Source organism: Aspergillus brunneoviolaceus (genome assembly GCF_003184695.1).
Source record: "Aspergillus brunneoviolaceus CBS 621.78 unplaced genomic scaffold BO95scaffold_77, whole genome shotgun sequence".
Taxonomy (NCBI): domain Eukaryota; kingdom Fungi; phylum Ascomycota; class Eurotiomycetes; order Eurotiales; family Aspergillaceae; genus Aspergillus; species Aspergillus brunneoviolaceus.
In genome coordinates, this window is record NW_020290807.1 from 288 (window position 1) to 28,003 (window position 27,716).

The window sequence follows — 27,716 nt, forward strand, 5'->3', positions numbered from 1 at the left end:
CCTACCTTAGTGCATCACCATTCATCCGTCCTTCCCATCGATTTTACCCCCTCTCCCACTCCCACTCCCACTCCCACTCCCACTCCCTGAGCACTCCCGTTCCCGTTCCCGTTCCGTTACCCTCCCACCCAGCCTTACCCTTAAGTTGGCGTGTCTGACTGGTAGGTGACTAATAAACTGGATTTCCGCGAAAATCGACTCGGGAGCGACTTTCGCTTTCCACTTTAGCGCTGTTGATCGAGCACGACCATGAACGGAGTCCAGAAGCTGGTAAGCGCCACAGCTACCATTATCGGTCTACGAGCGCGATACAGATGACTTGAGCGTCACAAGGGAGACAGGAGTGGTCAGAGCAAATGGCAACTTACTTTCTACGGGGTCGTGTCTTTCTAACTGTTGTGCCCGACAACGCAGACTCATCGTGGGATCGTTAGGGTTACATCACTACACGATGAAGACAGTCAAAATCTACGGGATAGGGAGATAATGTTGGAGATTCTCGATGGATGTGATAGAGACGATAGGCACTATCGTTTGTACTCCTCGGTGCGAACAGGACAGTGTCACACGAGCGAACAACAGGGACAAGACAGACGAAGAACTTTGTCCCCAGCCAGACCCAGAACAATGCTCTTCCTCCGCAAGCATATCTATCCCCACATCCGCACATTGGCACTGGTGAACGGACATCTCGGTCCAAATCAGACGTACGTGAGATAGAAACGAGAATCGAACGGCGAGTAGCCTCCGAATTCCACGTCGGTGCCCAGCCTGTAGGCAGCCTTCTTGCTATCATCGTTGTCATCCTCATCCTCGTCAGACTGATCCTCCAGTGGCCGATACCGTGAGGCCAACCCGAGCATGTTCTTCTCTTTGCCATACAGCAAAAGCATGAAAGGGTCCTCATCCCTAATTTCGCGGGTATCATCCTTTATCAGGGTCGGGGTGCTGAACTCGACCAGGGTGGCAGGCTGCCTAGGGCCAGCCCAAAGCAGAGCTTCGCTCACGTAGCCGGAAAGGGTGGGATTGACGCCAACCGAGTACGGGGCGGTGTTGTCGTCAGTGTCCGGTTCGACACGGATTTGATACGGGGTGTTGAAGCGGAGCTGGTTCGCGATGAGTATAAGGCTTCCATCACGAGAGCTGCCCCGGTTTATGGACAGAGCGGAGAGGAAGGAAAGAAGGAAGAAAGGTGAGAACAAAACTAGACCTTACCTTGCCCGTGCTCCCGAGGTCATTGGTGGTAATGGTGAAAACCTGGGCCGCGCCCACGGTGCCCTCTTTGTCGAACTGCAAGGGCACGCTCTGGCTCAGCTTCGAGATGTCTCCCAAGAACTTCAGGCGTTCCCCCGTGAGCAAATCGCCCGCACTGTTGACATTGATGAGGCTTTGTACGGTCTTGAGGGTTCGGTCTGCGATGGGTGGGAAACGGGATGTCAGCATATCGTGTGCTTTGTCCACTTTCTTTCCTGTGGAATCAAAAACGATCGCCAAGGTGATGGCATCCGGACGTACCATTAGTATTGCCTTCCGTAGGCGCCGCAGGCAAGGACAGCACCTTTTTCTCAACGTCGAAGAGGGTAAAGCTGATCGTCTTGCCGATGGAGACCGACGGCGTGGACGTGTCGCCTTGCGCGGCGTTGTCCCGCGCCGCGAGAAGGGCGGCAAATCGCTCCTTCGTGTCCTGGTATCCCGGCAACTTGGAAATAAGGTCCTCGAGGGCCACGACTTTGTTTTGCTGGGGCGTGGAAACAGATGGGATTAGAGGGAAGTTCATCACGAGATAGAGGGGTTGGAGCGTCATCGGGTTTTCCATACCTTGACGGGACGCCAGTTGTAATATGAGCCGACGGTGTAGGCCCATGCCGGAGGGCTGGATCAGGAGCTGGTTAGTACCTCGAGCTTTCCTATGGCAGGGACAGATGGCTCGATACAATGGGGCACACGTACTTGTTGCTCTGCAGGGTGTCTCCACCCGTTGCCTCCCAAGAGATGGTGCTGATCGAGGAACTGTCCTTGCTTTCCGAGCTGGAGCTGGACGCATTGCTGTGGCTGACGCTGGCCGAGGCCTGCACCCAGGGCGAGGAGAAAGAGAGCGCCGCGGCCGCCCGCATGGACTTTGCCTGTGCGGCGGTAGAAGCCGCGTCGGTGCTGGTGCTTTCCTCGCTCGCGTGTAGCCGACCGCCGAGTTGGACGCGAGTGGGGAAAAAGCGGCCTGCGACGGGCACCCTGGTCAGAGAGTGCTTTTTCGTATTGCGCAGAAGGATGCGGAGTCTTACCATATTTTGCCTTGAAGATATCGACGGCCTCGGCGCTGTCAACCGCCTGCAGATCCGCCTTCGCTTCTTCGCTCAGGTCGAGACCGGCAGGCTCGAAGTCGATGACGACTCGGGGAAACTAGTCAGAACCACAGGATTTAGAGCTAATACCGTGGGGGGTGAAGCGAATGAATTCAAGGGCGCTCACGTTATAGGTGATGGTCATCACCCGACTATCCTGCTTCGTGCTGGAGGTGGACGATGACGACTGGGTCTGACCCCAGCTCGCCGATGCACTGGCACTGTAGCCAAAGGCCCCTCCTGAACTGTAACCGGTAATGTCAGCTCGCTACCCAACAAGCACATGCAGGCCCTTGATTTGGGGGGGTGGGTTTCAGACATGGCCATCTCAGCTGAGGTCTCAGATAGCGAGTTCTGCGCGATCGCTCGAGCGACCGACTTCTTCGCCTCATACTGAGAGATGTAACTGTCGTCGGCAATGCGGAATCGCGGAATTCGCAGCGATTGCTAGAGAGAGCACGTGTCAATCAGATTTCCAGGCGGAATAATCAATGACTTGGTTGGGGGAGGGGGGGGGGGGGGCAAGGCTAGCTACCTTCTGCTCGGCGATGGAGTCGATCTCGGCTGTGGCACTGATCTGATAGTTCCAGAAGCTGCGGGGCTTCAAAACGAAGGCTAGGTGATTTGGTCAGCAAGGATGGGTTCTGATTCAGCTCATAAGTCTTCGCGTACTCGGATACAATGAGCGTTCGACGTATTTGTCCCCTCCCTCGTCTACAACTCGATAGGCGTGCAGCAAGGAATTCGATCGCAAGGTGGCCGACCATTGCTTCTCATTCATATCCGAAGGGTGGCTGGGGTCGTTAGTTCAACACCCTTGGTTCTCTTGGCGGGTGGCACTCACACGATGCTGAAGGTGGTGGTAGGGTTCAGGAAGATGTTGTGGCTGAAACTCGTCGGCACCTCGGGTGTCTTGGGCTGTGCCGCAACCGGCAGCTGCGGGAGTTTCTTATCGACCCCCACTATGGTACCTCGATCCAGGAGGCCATTTTGAATCCCCGTCTCGAGGATCTTCTTGGACTTCAAGTAGACACGGTAGGTATCGCTGTTATCCTCGATGGAATCCTGGTCCACTTATGAGTGGCGCGACATGGAAATTTACGTTGGGAAGACTCACGCCCGTCTCGCTTGACTATGGTGAAAAGGCTTGTTTAGGACTATGGCTTTTTCTTTCTCAGGAGGGGGTGCATCTGCGCTCACCTTCTCATTCAAAATCCGAAGGTACGTTTTGAAGGTGGTCTCGTCACTGACTTTGGCACCACGCTGATTGATGAACGGGCTCCACAGGCTGCTTCGCCGTCAGTACATACAACATCTGGATCGGTGAACAGTGGGCCGGGGATAATTCACAGCCGAGGTTCCAAACACTTCTCGCTGACCAGCACTTTGCGAATGTCCGACAGCTTGAGGCCTTCCTTGTCGACGTTGCTGAAGGGAATGACAGTCTTCTCCTTGATGACCTTGGTTTCGCCATTAAAGGAGTACACATGTAAAAGCTGAGCGGTGCTGTCGTCCAAATCTAGGGAGAATCAATCCTTCAGCTGGTCACAATGGTCTATCAGGGTCAGACGGTCACATACCCACTTTCCTCCTCACGGCCGGGGTCGTCGTCTTTGTGGTGTCCCCCTGGGTGGTCGTCTCCGGGGCGGTGCTGGTCTGCGTAGTGGTCTTGCCATCTAGACCTAGGCAGACACAATCTGGTTAGAGACGTCTTCTTTCATTGACAGGAAGCCCACCTACTGTCTTGCACCTTGCCCAAGCTGTCGTCAACAACATCAGTCGTGGTCTTAGCAGTGCCGACCACACCTTTTGCTACACCAGAAGTAAGATCCTTGAGCAAAGACATATCGATCGAAGGACGGTCCGAGGTAATCGATGAGCGTTAACAGTCTTTGCAGTGGGGAGACAAACAAAATGATCGAGAGATAGAAATCCCTTGTGGGCCGGGGTAGACGAGGAGATAATAGACAAATTTATAGGGCAAAAGACCCATTCTTCAGCTGCTTCCCAAGCTATGGGTGCTCTTCCACCGGTTGGAATGCGTCAAATTGCTTCGTGCGGAACCACAGGCTGTTCTGGCGCCATACCCCCCTCCTCTTCGACAACACTCGGCACGCCATTCAGGCCCGGTTTCTGCGCGATGAGCTCACGTTGCAGGTTTTGAGCTCTGTTTCACTCTTCCGACGGAGAACAGCTGAGAACGATCGCCGCTCGTAGCAGAGTGGCGTGAGAAAGCCCAGCATCGAGGCCCTGTCGGTTGGTCTGAAGCTCGTGCGGGGTAAACTGAGATCTCCGTCGAATAGATTAGATTGAGGGGGTTCTGCATCAGGATCAAAACCAGGCCAACTCACTCCAGAATCGACCGGGATGATTCTTGCATTGCTCTATTGGCGCGTCGGTCTCCACCGGCGCGGGGCTTGGCTGGAAATCCTGATGGGCTGAACTTGATCGTCCTAGGACCGGCCCGGCCGAAGCCCTGAGAGGGTCCCGCCAGCCCCGCTGGGTTTGGCCTCATGCATCTATCGTCAGGTAATCATATATTTGGCCCGTACGCATATTTTTCCTTACTTTGAATCACTATCTGCAGCCTGCCCCGCCTCCTGCGACCTCAACATGACGTCTTGCTCGAGGACGGCATACGGTTCGCCGATGATACTGTCCCCACACCATCTATTTTTCTCTCCGAAAGAGGGGCCACCAGCTTCGACTTTCGAAAAGACAACAAATTCCGGTGGGCAGTTTCGGCCGGACTTGTCCCGGTACCAAACAAATCCAAATAAATCCAAAAAAGAAGGGTTCTCATGGAGGTCAAAGCGTGTTTCTTCCAGAGAACCCTATCCACCGTGGACGCTTCTTCCCACCGATCCGTTCCGCGAACTCTCTCACAGGACCATCCGAAACAGAACGGGGTCAATTGCACACTGCATCCGGTCCCGAGCTTGCAGGCAAACAAAAAACAAAAAGGCTGTATGGCCCTTCAAAGGACACCATGACGCGAATTGATGTAAAATCCCTCTTCAATCTCGGATTGGGAGAATCCACATATTCATTCCCACCCCGGCAGGTTTTTCTCCGCTCGCACTTTGCTTTTCGTGGTGCTGCTCCCGACTACTCTGCACCCTCCCCCGCGACGTGCACTAATGCACGCCTCGACGAACTCAGTATAATTCGGTCCATATGTATGATGTATACAACATTGTTTCTAATCAGTCCTTTCAAGACTGGTCCAAGGTCACAACCTCGATCATGCTGTCTCTCGATTCAAGTGCGTGATTAGATCCTCCCTTTGTTTGGACCGATGACACCCGGTGAAGTACGGAAGTGCGACGGTGGATACGAGGTGCTCGTTGTCTTTGTCCCCATTCTCGGATCTGAGAGAAAATATCCTGGTGGGGAGGGGACAACACAACTGGAGTGGTGGGCTCCAAGCCTGGATTGCTGGACCGCCGGGGCGAATGGAGGGGCTCTCAGATCCCGGTGACTCGAACTCCCCGTCCCTTTGACGACCGAGAACAGGTCAATCCAACAATGCTGGACCACGACCTGCCAGTCACCACGTTCCATTGCAGTTCTTGATCCACGGAGTGTGACATTTGGATGTCCCTTTCTGTCTGAGGTTCCCAACGCCATTGACTCGTACATGGAGACTGGTCTTGGTTGCGGGATTGATGCGCATTCGCGCTTTCTTGAGGTCGCCGATGAAATAGTCCTGCATGGCGCTCTCCGTGATTGCACCCTCTGCTCCGTGGCTCTTGAGCGAGGCCAGCTCGTAGTTGGTTTTGATCAAGGTCTTGAGCAGTGTGTATGGCTTCTCCCATCGGAGCAGTCGGAACTCCGGCTGCAGCTGGAAGAGCAGATGGACGTCTCCGGTCTTGGAGCTTTGCTTTCCGCTGCTGTCGGGACTCGTGCATAATGGTCCGGGGACGAAAGTTCCCACGACAACTGCTGGGGCATTGTCGGACAGGTCTTGATCAACCGCCCAAATGAGGTGCTGGTACGGGTCTCTGTGCAGGGAATGCACGAAGCGAGGTGATGTGATGTGAGGTCGTTGGGCTCTTGGATTGTCTCGAGTCGTTTGAGGGTCAGGTGTGGATTCGATGTTGTTGAGATGTGGGGAGATGCGCTGACGCCTCAGGTAACGGAATGAACAATGAAGCCGCTGCCAGCAGCCGGGACTGCATATCATCAACTTTCTGAAATACTGTATGGTCGTCTGCCAACTGTGGCTGGAAAGCGCTGCCCATAGTTGATGAAAGCGCGACAGCAGATTTGGCTAACATTGTCAGCGACTACACCCAAATGTTGGCATAAACCCATCACTTACCGGAGCATCCATCATCAGATCCACGATCTTTGCCGACACCAACTCTCCATCAGCAATAATGCTCGCAGCCATCGCATCAGCAATCCCCTGCTCCACAGGCCCACCCCCCAAGCGATGAACCCGTTTCCATTTCCCCAGCGACGTCCTCAACTGCAGCGCCAAGCCCAGCAAGCGCGCAAGCTCTCCCCGACCGACAAAGTACCGCACCGGCGAACCGTCTTCCACCAACAACCGCCGCGCCTCCGCCTGCAGCTGCGCCGGCGACGGCTGCGTCGTCGCGAGCATATCCACCGCATCGCTCAGCACCGACGGCGCCGTATCCGCGGAGAAGCTATTCCAGTCGGGTCGCCCGATACTCCGCAGGACTCTCGCGATGTGACCTTTCCGCACGAACGCAGTATCCTGGCGCCAGAAATGGCCCTCTTTCTCTTGTGTTCCGAGCAGCTTCGTGCCCTGGTGCGCTAGCAGCGCCACCGCGCGGTGGAACTCGTCGGGGTCAATCCTCTCCTTGGGTTTCTGCGGGCTAGGCATACCGGGGATCGGGTGCTGTGCGTAAAAATGAAAACATTTCCAGAGCAGCTGAGTCTCGTTCTCGAAGAATTTAACCTTCGGATGCGATCGCGCAATGTGGTTGCGCTGACTTTGTTTTGTCCAGACTGGAGATCAGGTTAGCCGGCCGAGGTAGGTGTCGGGGCAGATACTACGCGTACAGCGTCGTCGGTCGGGATCCTCGACGCAGGAGGCATCGAAGGTAGTCCGTGGGTTGTTCAATTTTCGCCAGCATCCATACCAGATGCATACCATTGTCTCTAAAAGCCACCGACGATGGGAAAAGACTTGTCCGATCGGAATCCCTCAAAGTGTCTGTAACCCAAATTCAATATATTCGATCCAATTCAAGACCTATTTGCCAAATTGAGCCTATTCGTAGCTAGCTCGGCCTGCTGCACGACGGACTCCGCATGCTGGAGGTGCTGTTCCCGAACCGCCCGGTATCTGCGGCGTCCGCGCCAGCGCCTCGACCTCCCGCCGCGGGCCTTCCTGGTGGAAGAGCCAGTTGCGCATGGCACGCTGCACAAGCTGGTGCACATCAATGAAGCTGTCGCTGCTGTTCTCGGAGCTGGAGTCGTGGGTGCCCGGCGATGAGGAGTAGGAGATCAGGGTGTCGAGCACGGCGTGGACATTGACGCCCGGTTGCCGTTGGAACAGCGAGACGGGGGTGTTCTTCTCCTCGAAGAAGACGATCTCCGTGAGATTCGGCAAGGCCCCTGAGCTTCGGAGATGATCCGGTCTAGCGAGATGATCCACGCTTTGCCTACAATGTGATGGACCATGCGAACTTGCTGACCGTTCCCAGAGTCGTCGGACCCCTCCCGGCCCATCTGCTCGCTCTGCTTCCAGAGACTGGCATACTCGGCGATGGTCATCGTTTTCTGTCGCACAATGTACTCCGATGCCATTCTGATGACCAGAGGATGATGCATCGGGTTGGTTTTCACTCTCATCACTCTCACAAGTAGCGTCAGATAGCCCGGAAACTTTTTATATCATTTTTACTTAGGATTTAAATTAACATGTGGCGTTTGGTCTTCAGATTAGCTATTTAGTTATGAATCTAACAAATGAATATTAATCTAAGAGCAGACAACTTCAATAACAGGTATTGTGTGACATTTCATCTTAGTGATATTTTGGAATTTTATTTATCTATATTAGTACTTTAGATTTAGATAGATATTAGTTGTTTTTAGAATAGTTCAAGACAACCAAAGTTTTTCCAATATATACTTTGTAAGTCATCTATAAATATTCTTGAGTATACATAGATTATTTATACACTGCTTTCATCAAAGCAGCAATATTCCAACAGGATAAGCAAATCGAAATTGCAGCAAACCGGTTCACTTATACACTAGGTAGCCTGGAGTAACTTAACAGTTCCCCAATTCTGACAGAACCCCCCACCTCTTCCACAAACTCCGACCGGTCCAGATTTCTCTTCCCGAATCTAGACCATCTCAATGTCCTGGAATCTAGGCCGTTTCCAAGTTCTAGACTATTCGGCTTGTTTTGTTTTTCTCTTCCCATCATCTCTTAATATGCACAATCTGCGCACTACCGACCCTGACCACAGATCCCCAGGACCGCGGCTATGTCACCTCTTCGCCTGCCTCGCATCACAATCACGATGCCTTCAACCCGTGAGGGTCTAGACCCGCCATGGTCATTTCCACAACGACCCGGGCTGTCTGAGCTTCGCATCGTGCATGAGGTTCGACCGCGAAGCATCGCAGGCTTCAGAGATGTGCGAACTTCAGCAGTGATGTGAATTCGGTGACGTGCAGGCCAAGCGCACTACCGCAAGCACACAATGCTAGTTGTCTACCAATTTCGCTATCTCTTCGCGACACGGCTGCTGCCTGCTCTTCTCGCAGACTGCGCGCTTGTCTCTGGGATGATTTGTTTTTCTATCTAGACCTCTACAGTGATCGTTGTGAGGCTGAATGAGCCCTTGTCGGATATCCCAGCTTTGAGTCTTTCTCACCGCTGTCTTTCAGATGGTCTTTTCATTGACATGGATATATTAGGAGGAGGATGAGAAGGTGGGCAGGCGTGTCTTGTCGCAATGCAGCACCATCTTGATTCTGCTACTTTCCCTCAAGCACCGGAAGACTTCATCGAGACCGCAGAGCTATCGCCGGTGTCCAGCGAGAAGTCACGGGAATCTGCTGTGCCATCACACCTTGTATTTATAGTCTTCCTGTCGTGAAAGCGCCTGGCGGGACTGGAACGGTTCAACATGCCTGAGTAAGTCCCTGTCTTGCCCTCGTGGTCCAGCGATACTGCACACGCTGGGAGGATTATTCGTTGACCCACAATCCATGCACCTCTCCAGTACTAGCAAATCAACGTCTCCCTCCATTCATTCTGATCCGTCGATGGCGACAACAGGCGATGACCCTAGTGCTTCACTGTCACAGAAGACCAGGAACGAGGAGATGCTCCGGCGGTACCTGGAATCTCCGGCTTCCGAGGATCCATACCTTCCGCTCCATGGCAGGCCCACTGATCGTGAGGCACACCTAAAGGAGCTCGAGAAGAAGTTAGCGGAAATACACGCAGTCCTTGGGAAGAGGTCAGAAGAGGGGGGCCAGAAACAATGAGATAAGGGGAGAGATGCTTGGCTGGGGCAGCCAAAGATAGGCTTGAGGCTGGGTCCTCGGGTCCTCGGGCAACGAGCCTCACATATTGATATCCTGCATAGGATCTGCTCTGTCATGGAAATCACAAACATTGATAGACATTGGAGGGAAACCTTTCCGAGCAACTGTGGCCTTGTCTAGCGAAGCACTCACTCAGGGTCAATAGGTCTCGTGATCGGATGAAGGTCTAGAACTGACGCAAAGTGTACAAAACTATACCTGGCACTTGCCTTGTCAACAATGGACATTAGCTGAATCAGTATCACCCCTCGTGTTCAGGATTCTATCCCTTCGATCTCCCCGCGTGCCCCTTGCTGCACTTTCCAGGGCCATCCTTGTAATTGACATCATCCCGGTCAGCTTGATTACAATGAAGGCTTGGCTGTTGTACATATAATTATGGTAGCATTGTTTAGCGTTGGCCTCTTGATTTTGAAGCATCAGATAATAGTAGCACCAGCAATTGCAACAGACTGTCTGAAGCGAGAGTTCCATCCCCTGACGGTGGTGGAGTTTGTAGATCCCCGATTATCATTGGCGGTTCCCAAATATAAATCTCTTGGCAGTATTTCCAGCCCAGCAGTTACTCAAGAGTCGTACAACCGGCAATTCTTCATTAATCCGCGTTTGTCCGGCAGAGGTGGCTGCTATTATCCTCCGAGGCGGGTCCCTCACCTCTCCCTCTTTTCTCTCAGTTTGCTATTCACATTAATCACTCATATCATGAGGTTACATTGGAGAGTGGAACAGAAGGGGGGAGCGGAGGGGATGGTGGGTGCCTGAGGCTTGGCAAGTGCGGTGGAAACAAACAAACAAACAAATCAGCGTTCATTCCTGACTTTCCTCCCTGACGATCTTCCCCAAATCCCCCCAACCTCCAAGCCATCCCAAGCCCCCCCAAGCCTTAAGCCTTGACTTGTCTCTCTTCTCTTCTGAGTCCTCGCTTCGCCTGTCCGACGGTGTCCGTCCTCAAAACATGCTTCGATTGACCTTCAGATCCACCGGGCGGAGCCAATCCCCTTCCCCAAATGGGGGAAATCGGCATGCACATCCAGGCATCACTGGACTCAGTGAATTGCATCCCGACTGGTAAAAGGACCCCAGACATTCCCCCTCTCTCCGAGGCTATCACGCGAGATGCAGCTCCACTCCGCTCCGTTGCACAACTCGCTGTCAAATAAATACACCTCATCTACCTCCCTTTCCTGTTGATTTCACCTGGACCTCGTCTTTGTTAATCCTTCTTTTCCTCTTCACAATGCTGCCCTCGCTACTGAGCAATGGCGCAGTTCTGTCACTCGCTGCCCTTGCACTGCTTCCGTCTCTCGGAGCAGCCGAGGTCTTCGAGAAACTAGCCGGAGTACCCCAAGGTAAGCGACCCCAATTCCACAATACAGACGCAACGGGCAGCGACCGCAAGGCTAGCACTAGTCAATCTCAAACTCACTATGACTCCGTGATGTAGGCTGGAAGTTCTCTGGTAGTCCCCGCGGGCATGAATCTCTGCGCCTTCAGATCGCTCTCTCGCAGCACGATCTGGCTGGGTTTGAGCAGGCACTCTTGGACATGTCTACACCTGGACATGCCAACTATGGAAGACATTTCCGCACCCACGATGAGATGAAGCGCATGCTTATGCCTACCGACGAAGCCGTCTCGTCAGTTCGGGAGTGGCTTGAGTCGGCGGGAGTTAGCGACATCGAACAGGATGCCGATTGGATCAACTTCCGCACTACCGTGGCCGACGCTAATTCCTTACTCGATGCCGACTTCAAATGGTATATCAACGAGAACACGGACATCCGACGACTGCGCACCCTGGCCTACTCCATCCCTGACTCAGTGGCCCCGCATGTGAACATGATTCAACCGACCACTCGCTTTGGCCAACTCAAGCCCAACAGAGCCACCATGCGTAGCAAGCCCAAACACGTTGACGAGAAGTCGCTGGCGTCCGCCGTGCGCGCTCAGAACACCTCGCAGTGTGATTCGGTGATCACACCTCACTGCCTTAAGGACCTTTACAACGTGGGAGACTACCAGGCCGATGCTAAGTCTGGCAGTAAGGTCGCGTTCGCAAGCTATCTGGAAGAGTATGCTCGGTATGACGATCTCGCCAAGTTCGAACAGAGACTTGCTCCCTCTGCGGTTGGTCAGAACTTTACCGTGATCAAATTCAATGGCGGCCTGGACGACCAGAAGTCGACCAAGGACAGCGGCGAAGCCAACCTCGACCTGCAATACATCGTTGGCATGAGCTCTCCACTCCCTGTGACTGAGTACAGTACCGGCGGCCGAGGCCAGCTTGTTCCGGACCTTAGCTCGCCTGACCCGAACGACAATAGCAACGAGCCGTACCTGGAATTTTTCCAAAATGTTCTCAAACTCTCCGACGCAGAGCTTCCTCAGGTTATCTCGACCTCATATGGCGAAGATGAGCAGGTACGAACTCCTAATCCTGTGTTATATCCTATGGGTCGCATTTTCGCGCCTTTCTTCAATCTTCGTGGTTCGGCCTTGCTCGAAGTTAACCATTGATATAGACAGTGCCCAAGTCATACGCCCTGAGCGTCTGTAACCTCATCGCCCAGCTCGGTAGCCGTGGCGTCTCCGTAATCTTCTCTTCCGGCGACTCGGGTGTTGGGGCTGCCTGCCTGACGAACGACGGCACTAACCGCACGCACTTCCCCCCTCAATTCCCTGCGGCCTGCCCCTGGGTCACCTCGGTCGGTGCCACTACGCTGACTTCCCCCGAAAAAGCTGTCTACTTCTCCTCTGGCGGCTTCTCTGACTACTGGGCTCAACCCTCCTACCAATCCGAAGCAGTGAACGACTACCTCACCAACCTGGGACCGAAGTTCGCCGGCCTCTTCAACGGATCGGGTCGCGCTTTCCCCGACGTCGCCACCCAGGGTACCAACTATGCAGTCTATGATAAGGGTGCTCTCGGGCAGTTTGACGGCACCAGTTGTTCGGCACCCACCTTTGCCGGCCTTGTTGCTCTGTTGAACGATGCCAGACTGCGGGCGGGATCACCCGTCCTCGGTTTCCTGAACCCATGGCTCTACAGCGCTGCCGTGGAGGGAGAGGGTTTCAATGATATCACTCAGGGAGGCAGTTTGGGTTGTGACGGACGTAATCGGTTCGGCGGCACGCCCAACGGCAGTCCCGTTGTACCGTTCGCCAGTTGGAATGCCACGGCAGGATGGGATCCTGTGACGGGCCTCGGATCGCCCAACTTCGGAAAACTCCTCGAGGTAGCTCTGGATGCTTGATCCTCGCGAAATTGTGTTTCTTTGTCCATATTTTGTCTCCGGCGGAGGTGAAAATATCCGATCTAGTTCTGAGCTTGCTTCTCGGTCACTGGTCAGCGATGCGGCCAGACGTGGGTAGCGATGCCAATTCATGATAACTTACCACTTTAATCAATGCCAATCTTGAAGATATTTTTCTCTCCTGATCAAACCTGTCCAGCACATAAATGCCGGCGACTCTTTGCAGCAAACGTTGGCTCTCATCACCTGATTAGCTGACTCATCCCGCATGTCCAAATAACAGAACTCCGGCCTGAATTGCGATGTCACCATTGATCTCACGGTGGAGATGAGTGCCCAAACATCACAGCATTGCATGCACTCGGTCCGTTTTCAGATCGGCGAAGCCCGAGGGAAGTTGGAGTCGACCGGGAATCCCCCCGTAGCCGCCCATGATGACTACACCAGCGTGAACATAAAGACACCAGGAAACGCCACCGTTGAAAGGTTGAAGGGTCCAGATCTCTTCCATTGTTTGTCTTCCGACCTCAACCATGGAATCTCCCACCACCTGCTCCCTCAATCGTCTGGGTACTACGCGCAGATTCGGCCACCGACTCGTGGATGATGGACTTCATCCTGGCTACTATACCTCTTCCGTTCGGTTTCGGCCGGCGCCTTTTTCTGCGTAGCAAGTCATGACGCCTTTGTAACGTCGACGAGAGCTGGGTATTGAGCAAGTGGGGGAGGGGAGAGCTTGCAGCTCCGTGCTTTGTCGCTTGAACCTTATAAAGCTACGGAGCCTCCTCTTTATGACGAAGATGTATGGACACACCTTGGTTGCTGCTTCCAATTGCACATAGCACGGCCTGCTTTTCTTCCTTGGAACGCTAACTGCACCGCCCAGACCTCGAAAGATTTCCTATTTGTGAATATGAGAATGCCTCAATGGGTGCCTAGGTCTCGAAAGAAGGCCGACGCCTCCCCTAATACTGAGACGTCGGACCCTGCTGCACCCACTCGCAATCAGCTGCCGATGCTGCACCTGGCCGACACTGCGCGAAACAATCTCGTCGCCGGGGTGGGTGAATTCGTGGGCACGTTTTTGTTCCTGTTCTTCTCCTTCGCGGGGACGCAGGTCGCCAACACCCCTAAGCCGGCCGACGGCGCACTCCCAAACACGTCCAATCTGCTCTACTCAGCGCTGTGCTTTGGGTTCTCGCTCATGGTCAATGTGTGGGCCTTCTACCGGGTGACAGGGGGATTGTTCAATCCTGCGGTATGTTCCATCATCCTTATACACAATCTGGCGCAAGGTCTTGGCGATCTGGTGAACCAGGGAGAGCCCCGTTGACTGAGACCCCGTCGTTGCACACAGGTCACTCTGGCACTCTACCTGGTAGGCGGCCTGAAGCCGTTCCGGGCGGTGACGGTCTTTGGAGCCCAGCTTGTGGGCGGCATCGCGTCTGCGGGGGTAGTCAGCGCCTTGTTCCCCGGCTCGCTCAACGTGGCCACCCGATTGGGCGGGGGCGCCTCGATCTCGCAGGGTCTGTTCATCGAGGTCTTCCTGACGGCCCAGTTGGTTTTCGTGATCATCATGCTGGCCGTGGTCAAGCACAAGTCTACCTTCTTGGCCCCGGTGGGCATTGGGCTTGTCTTCTTTGTGACGGAGCTGGTTGGTGAGTTCTTTCCTCCTGTCAAACTCAATCAATCAAGCGCAAAAGCATTAACCTTGCTTTTCTTGTCACCTAACTAGGCGACTACTACACCGGCGGCTCCCTCAATCCGGCGCGCTCCCTCGGCCCTGATGTCATCAACCGTAGCTTCCCCGGCTACCACTGGATCTACTGGGTGGGACCCCTGTTGGGCAGCCTGCTGGCGTGCGGGTTCTTTGCCTTCCTCCAGCTGTTCCAGTACCAGTCCGTCAACCCGGGCCAGGACTTCAACGAGTGGGAGGCGAAACTGGGCCCCGGCTCGTGGGATTCCTCGATGCATCGACCCTCGGTGCTCTCTGAGGCCAGCACGCTCGGGCGCGCGCACTCCCCGACGAGTGAACGGTACCCGGTCCAGGGACATAATAACATTCCTCACGGGGCTGAGCAGGTTTGATGGGGAGGTGGTGATCCGACCGGCCCGGCAGCGCTTAGTTCGGTTCAACCATGGTTCGGGAATTCCCACCCCCCGCGCGCGCTGTCATGGCTATCTTCTGGCCCACCGGCCCACATGGTGTAAGAATGACGGATCGAGTATGTGGGGATTTGTGCTGTAGGGTGTAGGGTGGCAGCTGCGTGTCCTGGCTGATTACTCGCAGATATGAGTGTCTGGTTCTGGTCGGTGCCTAGTAATTTGGGTGTTAATCTCTATTTCAGCTAGCCCATTGAGAGAATTCATCTCAGTAACCTTGCCTGATAATGCATTCGAAGCTCCTTGGATCTGTCATTCCAGATGAGCAGCGATAAATAATTCTAATACCAAAGAGTACTTCACCGTGCATTAACAGACCATCCGCTTGAGACCGGCCAGACCGGTGGTTAGGTATCCATGGCCACATAAACCTTGTGGTCAGTGTAGTGTACTGTATCTGTATCCTGGCCGGGTCTCGCTCACGGTCACAGACGGGCATGGGCTCAACCCTGTAACTGCACCGCAATCGCCCCCACTCTCCACTTCACTTGAGCAGTAATCCTATTTCCGGTCAATACTGGTAGCCCCATCCCCAGGTTCTCTTCGCGGTCATCTCATCTCATCTCATCTCATCTCAACCCTCACATCTGACCTTTTTTTTTTACAGATACAGATAGTCACCTTCCACCTAACCAAGGAAAAAGCACCGCAGATCAAGGGTTCATGTTATTTCACTGGAGGGACTCAGGCATTCGCGTCTAACCTCTTCATGATGCATCGTCTCGCTGCCGGATCCTTCTCTTCTAGATGCGCCAGAGCAAGCAGCAAGCAGCATGAAGGTTGACGTTTGGCTGAGGTAGATTAGAATATTAATCTCCATGAGTGGGATTTTGTTAGGGTAGAGCGTATTATCCCCAAGGCTGGGGATTGAGAATCCTTGTTCGCTGGGGCTTAGATTCCCGGGGCGGTGGGGGGGGGGTTATGTTGGATAGTGACCGGTTTTAGGATAATCTGGTGCGGTGTGGTGAGTGGCGTGCTGTTGGATCTTGGTATGGGATGTGGATGCTTGGGTATAGATAGGAGGGTTTGGGTTATTGGGTTACTGGGGGGTGAGGGGTGAGGTTGACGAGATGGGGACGCCGATATGGACTAGGGTTGAGGGGCTTCTGTGCTCAGCGTGGAGATGGCGAGGATTTGGTTTAATAGTCTGGGGTTATATAGATGTGGGATCTTTGCGAAGATACTTATTGTTGGGGGCGTAGGGGTCTGGGGTTGGTGGTAGGGATTTGGGTTGTGAGGGTGGGGATTAGGGAGGGTCGATGTAGGATGAATGGGTAGTAAGGAAGAAGTGTAACTATCAGATTGAGGTTTCTGCTTTCCTGGTCTCTAATAGAATGATACGGTGCCGGGGTGTTGTCGAAGCTCGAAGCTGCAGGTGTTGATCGTCATGTAGGATAACAGAAGCGGATGATAGCTGAACAGCCTCGCCCTCACCTCATTGTCGCGCTACGGAGTGCGTCTGATTCAGTATATAGTCCATCAGTGCTAGCAGCACACCCCCTAATGCACCCATTCAACCACCCTTAGCCCACCCCCGACCAGACAACATCACACCACCACTCAGCGACTATATATCACCCCTACCATCCCTCCGCTCTGGGCACACCACGCACCCATCTCCTCTTGAATCCTTCAAAACAATAATCCACCGCTGTGGCGTTCCACCCCTCCCAACCCTATCTCTCCCCCAAAGCTGTTATCTCTCGCCAATCATCCCGTCTTGATACCCTGCCACGCAAGATCCTTATCACCGCATAGCCCTGCATCAATCTGTCCAATGCACTAAACCCCAGAAGGCGCATTGATCCGGGGTCACCATCTGGGATCCAATCGATTCAACCATAGCCCGATAGCTCGTGGATCCGCATACCTTATCGGTTCGGTATACAGGCGATCCCTGGTCTTGGCATTGTGATATCATCTGGCCCGTGGGCGATTACAGTCATATCAATCACGCTGCACTGGTTGCGATGGGGAACATTGCGCTGCGCCAAGGGTATTCGATAGGGCTAGGTGCTTGCGAGAGGTCATTCTGCTGCTTTCAGTGGAATATTGATAAGGATCCTGCTTGGCATGGATTCCCACCATCGGAATGGGAGTAACTGTGGAGCCTCGCGAAAAGTGGATAGGATTGAGTCAGGCCAAGAAGATGTAAGGTTCGGACAGTACATATAGATTGCTCGGAGCGAGGGGCGGGGGGGGGTGGATCTATATATACTGTGGGGGGTGTCTTTCCCTTGCCAGCGAAACGAGAATCGGACCGGACGTGGTGGGATATGCTCCCTCATTCACAATCTCGGTATAATCTGTCCGACATGGCTGCGGTAAGTGCGACGTCCCAAGTATGTTTTGTTGTTGCTCGATGTCAAAACTGATCATCTTTCTCCCGAATAGCCTGTCTATAATGCCTCAATGCCCGAGGGCGGCGACCCGCTCACCGTGGATGTCAACGCCCAGTTTGTGGGTTACGAATATAATTATGTCTACATCGTCGCGTGCACCTTTATCGTGTTCATGATTCTGCCGGGGATCGGCTTGTTGTATAGTGGTTTGACGCGGAGGAAGTCTGCGATGGCCTTGCTGTTCCAGGCTTTCATGGTTCTTGCGGTGTGAGTTCGCTCCCGCTGCAGGTGCTATGCGATATTTCGTTACCCCCCGTGCTGATTCTCATGCAGCTCAACCTTTCAGTGGCTATTTTGGGGGTACTCGTTGGCCTACTCGAGAGATGGAGGCCCATTCATTGGCACGCTGAAGAATTTCGGCTTGATGGAGGTCCTTGTAGCCCCCTCGCCTGGTTCGGCCGTCCTGCCAGAAGTGGTGTTTTGCCTGTTCCAACTGCTCTTTTGCGCATGCACAGTAAGACTCCCGTCCCAGTCCGCCTCCGCATAGTCAGTGCTAAGAGCCACAGGTGATGATCGTTGTTGGTGGCACTTTTGAGAGAGGCGCTATCCTCCCTTCGCTCATCTTCAGCTTCTGGTGGGCTACGGTCGTCTACTGCCCGTTGGCTCGATGGACCTGGAGCAGTAACGGATGGCTGTACAACCTTCCCGCCATTGACTTTGCGGGTGGCGGTCCGGTGCATATCGCTTCCGGTGTCTCGGCCTTAGCCTATGCTTTGATTCTCGGCAAAAGGAGGGATTACGGAGCACCTTCTTTCCGCAAACCTCACAACACTACACTCATCTTTCTGGGAACCGTCTTGATTTGGACTGGCTGGCTTGGTTTCAATGTATGTGTCACGCATGGTCTCGTGTTGTGCATACGGTCTAATATTCGAGGAACGCAGGGCGGTTCAAGTCTCAATGCGAGCATGCGTGCCATGGTGGCCGTCTTCAACACCAACACGGCCGGATGCACAGGTATCCTCGGCTGGGTATTGGTGGATATGATCAAGCATCGCGGAAAGTTCTCAATAGTTGGTGCTTGTGAAGGTGCGATCGCCGGATTGGTCGGAATCACCCCAGCTGCCGGCTGCGTGTCGTTCTGGCTCGCTGCGTGCATTGGATTCATCACCGCGGTTGTCTGTTCCCTTCTTCAGAACGTGAACGAGTGGATCGGTGTCGACGAAGGCCTGGATGTTTTCAAACTCCACGGCATTGGTGGAATGGTGGGTGCATTTCTGACAGGGTTGTTCGCCAGCCAGAAGATTTCGGCCTTGGATGGCAGCAGTCTGGCGCCCGGAGCGATCGATGGAAACGGAGTGCAAGTTGGAAAACAAATCGCGGAGATCTGCGCCATCTCCAGCTATTCGTTCGTGGTGACCTGCGCTCTGCTGCTGATTCTCAAGTACATCCCGGGCATGAACCTTCGGGTCAGTGAGGAAGCCGAGTTGTTAGGGTTGGACCAGACCGAGTTCTTCGACGAGCAAATCGGGGACTGGTCGATCACTCAGGGAAGTACTAGTCCTACCTTGATCGGAGTGTCGCAGAATTCATCCGGCTCCATCACGAAGGAGGAGTGCCAGGTGAAGGGGAGCGGGGTATAGACCTGCTGCAGTGTGCAGTATGTATTGTTTATTTTTGTGTTGGAGTGCAAGAACTTGATTTCGGAGCGTTTGCCGATCTCTATGCCTGTAACTGCGGAAAATCGATAGATTCAGCAGCAGCAATACTGTGGTAGATTATTTAGACGCGCGGCCTCCGATCGTCCACCGTATCGCGTTGTTGCATGGGTTGCACAACGAGATTCATGGTTGCAAGGTATCATTGGGTGTTGCTGCTCTGACAACGTTGATCGTAAGCCGGGCGTGAGCTGTCAAGCTCGGGCCGGATAAGCGGAATGATGCCATATCACCACCGTCGAGCGACAACAGCCTGGCAGGGTACGGTGGAGCCCCGGAGCTAAATCCGGACATATCGTCATCGTCACCAGATAGCCATGGATGGTCGGATACATCCGACGTCGCTTGGTGGTCTCCAGAATAAAGAGATGGCTGGTTGGTGTCAGGCGTCCAACCGAAGTGAAAGATGGAGTTGATACGGGAGAGGATCTCAGACTCTCAGACGCTCTCAGTGGAACGAGGGGCAGCCTGGAGGACAGGTGGTGGAGGGCAGGTAACCAATCACCGGTTCAGGCGGTGGAACAAGGCGTGCAGAGCTTACGTCAACCCCGGCCGGGGTATTTTCACAATTTGATTGGATTCATTTGATTCACTGCATTCTTGGACCAGGCAGGCTGGCCGAGACCCTTCCACTTAATCTCCCGAAGATACTAACTTACTTAGTAGATTGCCATTATCTACTGTGTACTGTGTACATAAGTAGGTGAGGATGAAAATGAAGAAGACATCTACTGGTAAAGATCGTCGATCAGAGTCAATCTCATCATCGATCTATAATTAACAATTAACCTCATCAAACGATTCCATGATGCTCAATACGAACTCCCTTCAGGTTAAGGTTGCAAGGGACCTCGGAAACGTGGTGCAGGCTATTATCTGCCTTTTGTATACGCAAGTCTGGCCGCTTCCCGACCATTCCCGGATAGGCTTGGAGGCTTCCTCCTGCATCCGTTCCCGTCTTGTCGGTCGGACCTCATCCACTTTTCCTTTTTGCCTTTTACCTTTTTGGCCGTTTTCCCTTCGTCTCCCTCACTCTCCAAACTAAATCATCACCCTTTCCGACTCCTCCTCTTCCTGCCATTCTTCACCTCCCCACTCCTCATTTCTCCCTTTACACTCCTCTCGTTCCGTCTATTTTCACCTCTAACTCTGACTTTCGGATTGCATCTCTGGTTCTCCTCTACCTTTGACTTTCTACTCCATCTTGCTTCCTCGTAGCAAGAGCCATTCGTTTGTCACCGTTCCTCCCGTCGACTGTCGCATCTCCCTTATCTGCGACCGGCTCCCCGCCCGCCTTCCGTACCTTTTGCGATCACAACATCCACACCTTGCTTTGCACCCCTTCGACTGCTGACAACATTCGCTATTCTCCTGCTTGTCGCTGGCTCCAAGGTGGTCATGCGGCTCGGATTGTTCACACATTTACAATACTAATCTTAATACCACCACCGCGATCCCCATGGGCAAATGTAAGTTGTCGGTCGCATTTCCCCACCGGAAGTGGATTTTCAGGGTGCTAATGCAGGGTCTCATAGGGCGCTATGGAGTCGTCTTGGACGCAGGCTCGTCTGTATGTTGGATCCCGGTGGGCTCGATAAAGATTACTTTCGCTAATGCCTCGACAGGGGACTCGAGTTCATGTCTATCGATGGTTAGACAACGCCATCGCTCGCAAAGAGGCTGACGGAGATAAGCTCAAGTCTCTCCCGGAAATCAAAACAAAATCCCACTGGACCAAGAAAATTCACCCAGGTACGACTTCTAGGATGTAATGGATGCTTGAAAATTGAACCCCAGATTAACACTCATGGCTCATAGGAGTATCTTCTTTCGCCAACAAACCAGAAGATGTGGGACACGAACATCTTGCGGAACTTCTCGAACATGCCCGTGAAATCGTACCCGATGATGCTATCAAAGACACCCCGATCTTTCTCCTTGCCACTGCCGGTATGCGTCTGCTAGGCGATGTCGAACGGAAAGTCCTGCTGGAGCAGATTTGCTCATACGTCGGCGCGAACTCGGATTTCTTGCTTCCCGACTGCGATGTTCATATCCAGGTTATCCCCGGAGTGACGGAGGGGTTGTACGGTTGGATTGCCACGAACTATCTCCTCGGAAGCTTCGATTCGCCAGGGTCTCATGATCACGGCAAGGGTCACCACACGTATGGGTTTTTGGACATGGGTGGCGCATCGGCACAGATCGCATTCGCGCCCAACGCGACCGAGAGCGAAAAGCACGCGAACGACCTGACGCTACTGCGGCTGCGCAACATTGACGGATCGGACCAGGAACACAGGGTTTTCGTCACTTCATGGCTGGAATTTGGGGTGCATGAGGCTCGGAGGCGCTTCGTTGAGTCTCTGCAGGCGGCCAGTGCTGTTGGAGGAGTCACGGAGCTCCCGGATCCCTGTTTACCTGCAGGATTGCGTACGACTATCGATGGAAAGCCACTTCTCCCGAAAGACGACAGTATGCATCTACTGGGGACTGGAAAGTTTGACGAGTGCTTGCGGCAAACATATCCTTTACTGGACAAAGATGCGCCTTGTCCGGACCAGCCATGTCTCCTCCGTGGTGTGCATGTACCAGCCATTGACTTCGATGTAAACCACTTTGTCGGGATCAGCGAGTACTGGCATACGACTCACGAAATCTTTGAGATGGGCCACAAGGACAAAGCCTACGACTTTCACACCTACCAGGATCGCGTGCAGTCTTTCTGCTCTCAAGACTGGGCGAGCATTGAGGCTGGACTTGAGAGCCACCAATGGGGCAAGAAGGTCGATCGGGAATCAGCCTCCGAGGTTTGCTTCAAGGCATCCTGGATCATCAATGTATTGCATGACGGCATTGGGATCCCCCGTGTAGGATTGGACGAAATGAAAAGCTCAAACCACAACGGGACCAAGGAGGTGTTGTCCCATGGTCAGAGCAAAGGTTTTCTGGACTCTTTTCAGGCTGCGGACAAGATTCAGGACACGGAAGTGAGCTGGACTCTCGGAAAGATGGTTCTGTATGCATCCTCGCAGATACCTATCGAAGCTCAAGAGGCACTCCCGGTAGGCTTCGGCAGCAATGTTGCCGGGGTCCCTAGCGACTTTCAATATCCGAGTGCCGATCTGCTGCCCGATCCTGAAGGCGCACACAACGGATCATGGCGCGACGCCATGCTCGACAGCAGCCCATCCCGCAGATTACCTGGCCTCATTCTCTTCCTGCTTATAATAGTCGTGGCTGCATTTTTCCTCTGCGGGCGCAGCCGCCGACTCAAGATGTATCACAAGATTCAGAACGTCTTCGGTGGCGGTGGTCCTTCTCACCCCAGCTACCCCAAGAAACGGAGAATTTTTGGCGGGAAGCTGCCTTTCTTCGGCCCGAGAAGTCCCACCTACGAACGCGTTCTTGAGGATGGTGCTGCTGCCTATGATCTCGGTGAGACGGCGTCCAGCCGCAGCTCCATCGATGGGGGGCGTCCATCGGAAGCGGACTCCACGAAATTCATGGCACCGAAGCGGGCATCGAGTTGGGGAAGCGGTAGCAATACACCCACTTTCAAGTACGCGCTGGACAACTCATCTTCAGGGACTATTGGACTCGGTATTACTCCGAGTCCGGGTGTCTCGGCGATGGATCGACATGGTCTCGTGGTGAGGACCGAGAGCAGGGATCACCTGGCGCCGGTGGCACTGGGCCCGACGACGAATGGTCGCCGGTCCAGAGCTGGCAGTCCTTCTCGATCTCAACCCAATAAATCGCCAGTCATGACCCCTCTTACAGATGAATGATCCTTCTGTATGATTACGATTATGTTCGCCGTGTTGCATTTCCAGGAGTTGGTGTTCCGCATTGTCAGGCCAGGACTTGGATTGGTGTTGGCCGTGTAATTTCCGGAGTTGCTTCTTGGTACGATATTTTCGGAGCACGTGCTCTTGAGTACATAGTTACTCTGTTCGAACCATCTGTCAAAGTATTAGACATAGCCGATTTAGTCAATGCCAGGTGCAAACATCTACTTTCATGAAACCTTTTTTCGGATCTGGATATGGATACTTTAGAGAAGAGCGTCACGTGCGAAGGTGCACAAGCTGAGTCAGCCACACACCGCCCTGGCAAAATCATCCGTGATTGTGAAGCCCGGACAGGGCCAGTCGCAGCGGACGAAGCTCCCGCCACTCATCCTGTCTGTCACCACCCACCGAAAAGCTTGCGATTTGCTGTCGTGTTCAGTCCACTTTCCTTCCGATCTTCTTATTCATTGCTTTGTGTTTCCACGCGCATGATACCCTAGTTCCAAACACGAGACCACACATCCACCGCCACCATGCGATTGACCGTCGAACTGATCCAAAATTCCCTCTCGTACATCAACCCGCTCAAGGACCGCGAGCTAGATCTCCGAGGTGCGTTTTGAAGCCCCAAATCAACCACGGCCCCCAACCTCCCCGGGAAATCTGAAAAGTCAGATACTACATCTTGTCTAAAGGAGCTGGATTGATATCGAATTGTTGGCGCGATTGGTGGTATGTAGGGCACAAGATCCCCGCGATTGAGAACTTGGGTATTGCCAAGGTGAGTTTGCCTTTCCCCCTCAATTGTTCGCAGTGGACAGTATGTGCAAGAAGTCAAGACCTCGCTAACCGGGGACTTTTCGGGTGTAGGACCAAGATGCAATCGACCTGACGGACAACGACATCACCACGCTGGGCAACTTCCCCTTCTTCCCGCGGCTGCACACCCTCCTCCTGGCGCGGAACCGCATCAAGCAGATCCAATCGACGCTGGCGGCGTCGGTGCCGAACCTGACGGCCGTGAACCTGACGGCGAACGCGGTCGCGGAGCTGGCGGATCTGGATCCGTTGCGCGGGTTGACCGGGTTGACGCATTTGGTGGTGTTGGAGAATCCGGTCACGAGGAAGGAGGTTAGTTTTCCCTTAGGTTGTGTGGTTCAGGGGATTGGGTGTATGGCGGGGGGGGGGTCTGTCTTTCGTTTACTTTGCTAAGCATGCTAATCGTCTGGCCGCGCACAGCACTACCGCCACTACCTCATCTGGCGCATCCCCAGCCTGCGGTTCCTGGACTACCAGAAGGTGAAGGACGCGGAGCGCGAGAAGGCGACGGAGCTGTTCGGCACGGCCGAGGAGCCTTCGGCGCTGGCCTCGAAGATCATGGGCGTTAAGTCGCGGACCTTCGACGTGCCGGCCACGGCGCAGCAGATCGGGGCCGCCGCCGGCGCCGGGGACCGCGCGGTGCGGGTGAAGTTGACGGACCGGGAGCGCAAGCGCGTCGAGAAGCTGATCCGCGAGGCCAAGAGTCTGCAGGAGATCACGCGCTTGGAGCGCGAGCTGAATGAGGGGCGGATACCGGGTGGTGCGGTGGATTATGCGGATAGTGGGGATGAGATGGAGACTTAGTCATGTTGGGGATTCTGTTGTATTTGTGGGTTTATTGCATACGGATACTGTTTCAATGGAGTGTGGTTTGGTTTGCGGTCATGTGTAAAGGTGGCTGATTTGATGGATATCTTCTGGTTCAGAGGTTAAGGATTGGGTAGGGTTGGCTATTTTACAGCTCAAGCTTGAGTATGCGACAGCTCAATTGTTTGGCCAAGATCTCGCTACTCTAGTGTCTGTGATGAGTATGTACAGTCCCATTGTGAGGCCAGCACAATCACAATTAGATAAGATATCTTCACGTGAAGATAGGCCCCGACAACATCCGTCCTATAGTCAAAACGTCATCACCTCCCATATTTCCCTGATTCCCACTGAATTGATCCCTATTAATCCCACCGACTTACTCCTACAATCCCCCCCTAATCAATACCCCTGCAATCATTCCCAAAGCAACAGTTAGTTAACGGTAAAAACCAAGCTGGCATCACCAAACCACCGCCTCAAACACCTCACCCGCCTCCTCCACGTCCACGTCCAACTCCAACCCCACCGACCCCTCACCACCACCACGAAAATGCCCCAAGCAACAGCAAAAGCACCAGCACCCTGGTCCCCCCTCCTCAAAACCCACCTAACCTCCAGCAAAAGCAAATCCTTCACCCTCTCCACCGTCACCCACCACCCGACCACCGGCCTCCCCGTGCCGCGCTCCCGCACCTGCGAGCTGCGCGGCTTCTTCCCGGAGGTGCTGAGCCTGCACCCCAGCGCCGCCTCGGCGCTCGACGCCCAGGGCATCGACCGGACCCCTTCCGGGCTGGAGAGCGACATGCCCGTGTTCACGACGGATATCCGGATGGCGAAGGTGGGCGAGTTGGGGGTCAGCGGCGGGCAGGTGGAGGGGGTGTTTTGGCTGGAGGAGGTGCAGGTGCAGTGGCGGGTGAAGGGGAGGACATGTGTTTTCGGGGGGGAGGGTAAGGAAGAGGAACAGAAGAGGGTTTGGGAGGGGGTTAGGGGGCAGGATGCGGGGCTTGTTGAGGGAGACTGGGACTGGGAACGGATGGTGACGACGTATTTTGCGAGTCATTCGCCGGTCATGCGAGGTTTGTTTTTCTCTTGCTTCCGGAGGGGTTGGGCTAATGGGTTACTGGTGAAAATCTACAGGCACGTTTAGGAACCCGCCGCCGGGACAGCCGCGGTCGAAGCACCCGGAGACTTCGGAGCTGAAAATCGGGCAAAAGGTTGAGGATCTGCGGGACCCGGTTGCGAGACGGAACTTCCGCGTCGTGGTCATCAAGCCCGAGGAGGTGGAGATGTTGGATCTTTCCAGGGCGCCGGATGCTGTTCGTAAGAGGTGGACGGTTGTGAGGGATGGGGATGGGGACACTGAGAGGTGGGAGGAGGTTGAGCTGTGGCCTTGATTTTCCTGGTTACTGTTTCGGGAGTGTGGTTGGCACAAACAAAGACAGTGTCTTCTGGAGTGCTTTAGTTGTTCGTGTCAACAATGGATTCAAAAGGATTGGGCAAAAGTTCAATGACTCTTTCAGGACTCTTTTGCTGAAACCATTGTTGTCTTTGTTCAAACAAAGGCCTGTCTTGTGCCCCGATATAGCTCGGTCGGATTTAGACTGCTATGCCTTCAGGCTGTTCTGGATATAGATCGATTTCGTCTCAGCTCCTTGTAGTCGGATCGATTCAATGAGCTATCATTGTAGTTATCCTCATGCTGAAGGCTCGAGTAGCTCTATCTTTGGGATATATAGGCTGGCGGTTGGGACTCGCACCAGATCTTGACAGCAATCCCACAGCCAGCTAGCTACTATCAGCCCACTATTCCAATCACTATAGCTCTATATCCCAACTCCACAATAGCTTATTCCTATCTTCGCAACTATTCGTTGAACCATGGCCCGAGTCATAAATACAGGACCCGGAGACACCGGTGCCAAGGTTGCTGGAACGGCCCAAAAGAGGCAGACTAGATCTACCACCGCTGGAACGGCACAGGCAAGCGCTGGGCCATCGACTGCGAAGGTGCCCACCACTGGAAAGCAGGCTGCTCAACCTACTAGCTCAGTGGCCGGGCCATCGACTGGAAAAGTGCCTGCCGCTGCAAAGCAGGCTGCTCCACCTACTAGTTCAGTGGCCGGGCCATTGACTGGAAAAGTGCCTGCCGCTGCAAAGCAGGCTGCTCAACCTCCTAGTTCAGTGGCCGGACCATCGACCGCAAAGGTAGCTGCACCGACAGCTGCGAAGAAGAATGGAAAGGTTTGTTGCGCATTTTGGGAGAAAGAAGCTGTCTTTCGCCAGGCCTGTACTAACTGTTGCAATATCAGCCCAAGCGTGGCAGACCTAGAACAGCATGCTCACCATGTCGCCGCGCCAAAAGGTCATGTCCGCATATGAGAGAGGAGGAGGAAGAAGAAGAGGAAGAGGAGGATGATGATGATGGCCAGAAGCAGCTTTCTGAAAAGGCGAAGGGCAAACAAAAGATGAAGCGTGCCGATGATAATGATGGCGACGACGACAATGATCAGAAGCAGCTTTCTGAAAAGGCGAAGGGCAAACAGAAGAGAAAGCGTGCCGATGACGATAATGATGACGATGACGATGATGATGATCCAGGCCCAAAACCAGCTAAAAAACGGGGTCGGCCTGCTAAGAATCAAGCAGCTGTTGCTGGACCTTCAACCGTCCCTCAAATTGTTGCCGGTCCTTCAGGGAGTGCTCCTGCGCCTGCAGCACCTGCAAACTTATCCAACCCACTGACGGCTGCCGGGCACATCGTAACACACCAATACATGAGTCAGCAATTAGGCCAGCGACTCGACGAGGCTGAGAAGAGATGGAAAAAAGCCATGGAGGCCATGATGAAGGCCAAGCAGGCTTTGGATGCCTGGAAAGACTTCTACTTGAAGCAAAAGGGATCGCCCAGTTAGCCAATCTCGGGCGCCAC

General features: G+C 53.9%; 8 protein-coding genes across 8 annotated transcripts; 7 read left to right on the top strand and 1 right to left on the bottom strand.

The window, feature by feature from the left end:
- Positions 1-1,654: 1,654 nt before the first annotated feature.
- Positions 1,655-3,859, bottom strand: BO95DRAFT_343205 (uncharacterized protein; the record flags this gene model as incomplete). Its single annotated transcript, XM_025581975.1, has 12 exons — positions 1,655-1,738; positions 1,819-1,873; positions 1,951-2,215; positions 2,280-2,397; positions 2,467-2,584; positions 2,659-2,786; positions 2,875-2,954; positions 3,012-3,133; positions 3,184-3,404; positions 3,457-3,471; positions 3,540-3,627; positions 3,690-3,859. Coding segments are annotated over 12 exons (1,464 nt in total), but the record flags the coding sequence as incomplete, so codon positions are not given.
- Positions 3,860-10,938: 7,079 nt separating this feature from the next.
- On the top strand, positions 10,939-13,331 carry BO95DRAFT_262218 (S53 family peptidase). The gene is made up of 3 exons (XM_025581515.1): positions 10,939-11,236; positions 11,332-12,308; positions 12,410-13,331. The coding sequence occupies exons 1-3, from the start codon at positions 11,125-11,127 to the stop codon at positions 13,139-13,141; spliced, it is 1,821 nt and encodes a 606-aa protein (XP_025438035.1). The 5' UTR covers positions 10,939-11,124; the 3' UTR covers positions 13,142-13,331.
- A 570-nt stretch (positions 13,332-13,901) lies between these two features.
- BO95DRAFT_262220 (aquaporin) lies at positions 13,902-15,371 on the top strand. The gene is made up of 3 exons (XM_025581516.1): positions 13,902-14,399; positions 14,499-14,799; positions 14,877-15,371. Exons 1-3 carry the CDS (start codon positions 14,055-14,057, stop codon positions 15,227-15,229), a joined length of 999 nt encoding a protein of 332 aa, XP_025438036.1. The 5' UTR covers positions 13,902-14,054; the 3' UTR covers positions 15,230-15,371.
- A 2,248-nt stretch (positions 15,372-17,619) lies between these two features.
- On the top strand, positions 17,620-19,289 carry BO95DRAFT_456487 (ammonium transporter; the record flags this gene model as incomplete). The annotated part of the gene is made up of 5 exons (XM_025588405.1): positions 17,620-17,628; positions 17,699-17,913; positions 17,980-18,160; positions 18,213-18,533; positions 18,591-19,289. 5 exons carry the CDS (start codon positions 17,620-17,622, stop codon positions 19,287-19,289), a joined length of 1,425 nt encoding a protein of 474 aa, XP_025438037.1.
- Positions 19,290-20,405: 1,116 nt separating this feature from the next.
- Positions 20,406-23,387, top strand: BO95DRAFT_422413 (putative nucleoside diphosphatase (Ynd1)). The gene is made up of 4 exons (XM_025584593.1): positions 20,406-20,833; positions 20,900-20,934; positions 20,990-21,116; positions 21,183-23,387. Exons 1-4 carry the CDS (start codon positions 20,824-20,826, stop codon positions 23,153-23,155), a joined length of 2,145 nt encoding a protein of 714 aa, XP_025438038.1. The 5' UTR covers positions 20,406-20,823; the 3' UTR covers positions 23,156-23,387.
- A 304-nt stretch (positions 23,388-23,691) lies between these two features.
- Positions 23,692-24,781, top strand: lea1 (U2 snRNP complex subunit LEA1; the record flags this gene model as incomplete). The annotated part of the gene is made up of 4 exons (XM_025583023.1): positions 23,692-23,770; positions 23,899-23,939; positions 24,029-24,289; positions 24,398-24,781. The coding sequence occupies 4 exons, from the start codon at positions 23,692-23,694 to the stop codon at positions 24,779-24,781; spliced, it is 765 nt and encodes a 254-aa protein (XP_025438039.1).
- Positions 24,782-25,059: 278 nt separating this feature from the next.
- BO95DRAFT_262398 (uncharacterized protein) lies at positions 25,060-26,672 on the top strand. The gene is made up of 2 exons (XM_025581518.1): positions 25,060-25,863; positions 25,925-26,672. The coding sequence occupies exons 1-2, from the start codon at positions 25,338-25,340 to the stop codon at positions 26,179-26,181; spliced, it is 783 nt and encodes a 260-aa protein (XP_025438040.1). The 5' UTR covers positions 25,060-25,337; the 3' UTR covers positions 26,182-26,672.
- BO95DRAFT_435665 (uncharacterized protein) lies at positions 26,666-27,699 on the top strand (the record flags this gene model as incomplete). Its single annotated transcript, XM_025585191.1, has 2 exons — positions 26,666-27,028; positions 27,097-27,699. 2 exons carry the CDS (start codon positions 26,666-26,668, stop codon positions 27,697-27,699), a joined length of 966 nt encoding a protein of 321 aa, XP_025438041.1.
- Between the last annotated feature and the right edge of the window lie 17 nt (positions 27,700-27,716).

Excerpts from the sequence above, each read along its gene's own strand:
- BO95DRAFT_262220 (XM_025581516.1), top strand. The coding sequence starts at position 14,055 with ATGAGAATGCCTCAATGGGTGCCTAGGTCTCGAAAGAAGGCCGACGCC. Across the intron at positions 14,400-14,498 it reads GGGGATTGTTCAATCCTGCG|GTCACTCTGGCACTCTACCT; the intron begins GTATGTTCCATC and ends CGTTGCACACAG. Across the intron at positions 14,800-14,876 it reads CTTTGTGACGGAGCTGGTTG|GCGACTACTACACCGGCGGC; the intron begins GTGAGTTCTTTC and ends TCACCTAACTAG.
- BO95DRAFT_262218 (XM_025581515.1), top strand. The coding sequence starts at position 11,125 with ATGCTGCCCTCGCTACTGAGCAATGGCGCAGTTCTGTCACTCGCTGCC. Across the intron at positions 11,237-11,331 it reads ACTAGCCGGAGTACCCCAAG|GCTGGAAGTTCTCTGGTAGT; the intron begins GTAAGCGACCCC and ends TCCGTGATGTAG. Across the intron at positions 12,309-12,409 it reads CATATGGCGAAGATGAGCAG|ACAGTGCCCAAGTCATACGC; the intron begins GTACGAACTCCT and ends CCATTGATATAG.
- BO95DRAFT_262398 (XM_025581518.1), top strand. The coding sequence starts at position 25,338 with ATGCCCCAAGCAACAGCAAAAGCACCAGCACCCTGGTCCCCCCTCCTC. Across the intron at positions 25,864-25,924 it reads TCATTCGCCGGTCATGCGAG|GCACGTTTAGGAACCCGCCG; the intron begins GTTTGTTTTTCT and ends GAAAATCTACAG.
- BO95DRAFT_422413 (XM_025584593.1), top strand. Across the intron at positions 20,935-20,989 it reads TCTTGGACGCAGGCTCGTCT|GGGACTCGAGTTCATGTCTA; the intron begins GTATGTTGGATC and ends ATGCCTCGACAG. Across the intron at positions 21,117-21,182 it reads GACCAAGAAAATTCACCCAG|GAGTATCTTCTTTCGCCAAC; the intron begins GTACGACTTCTA and ends CATGGCTCATAG.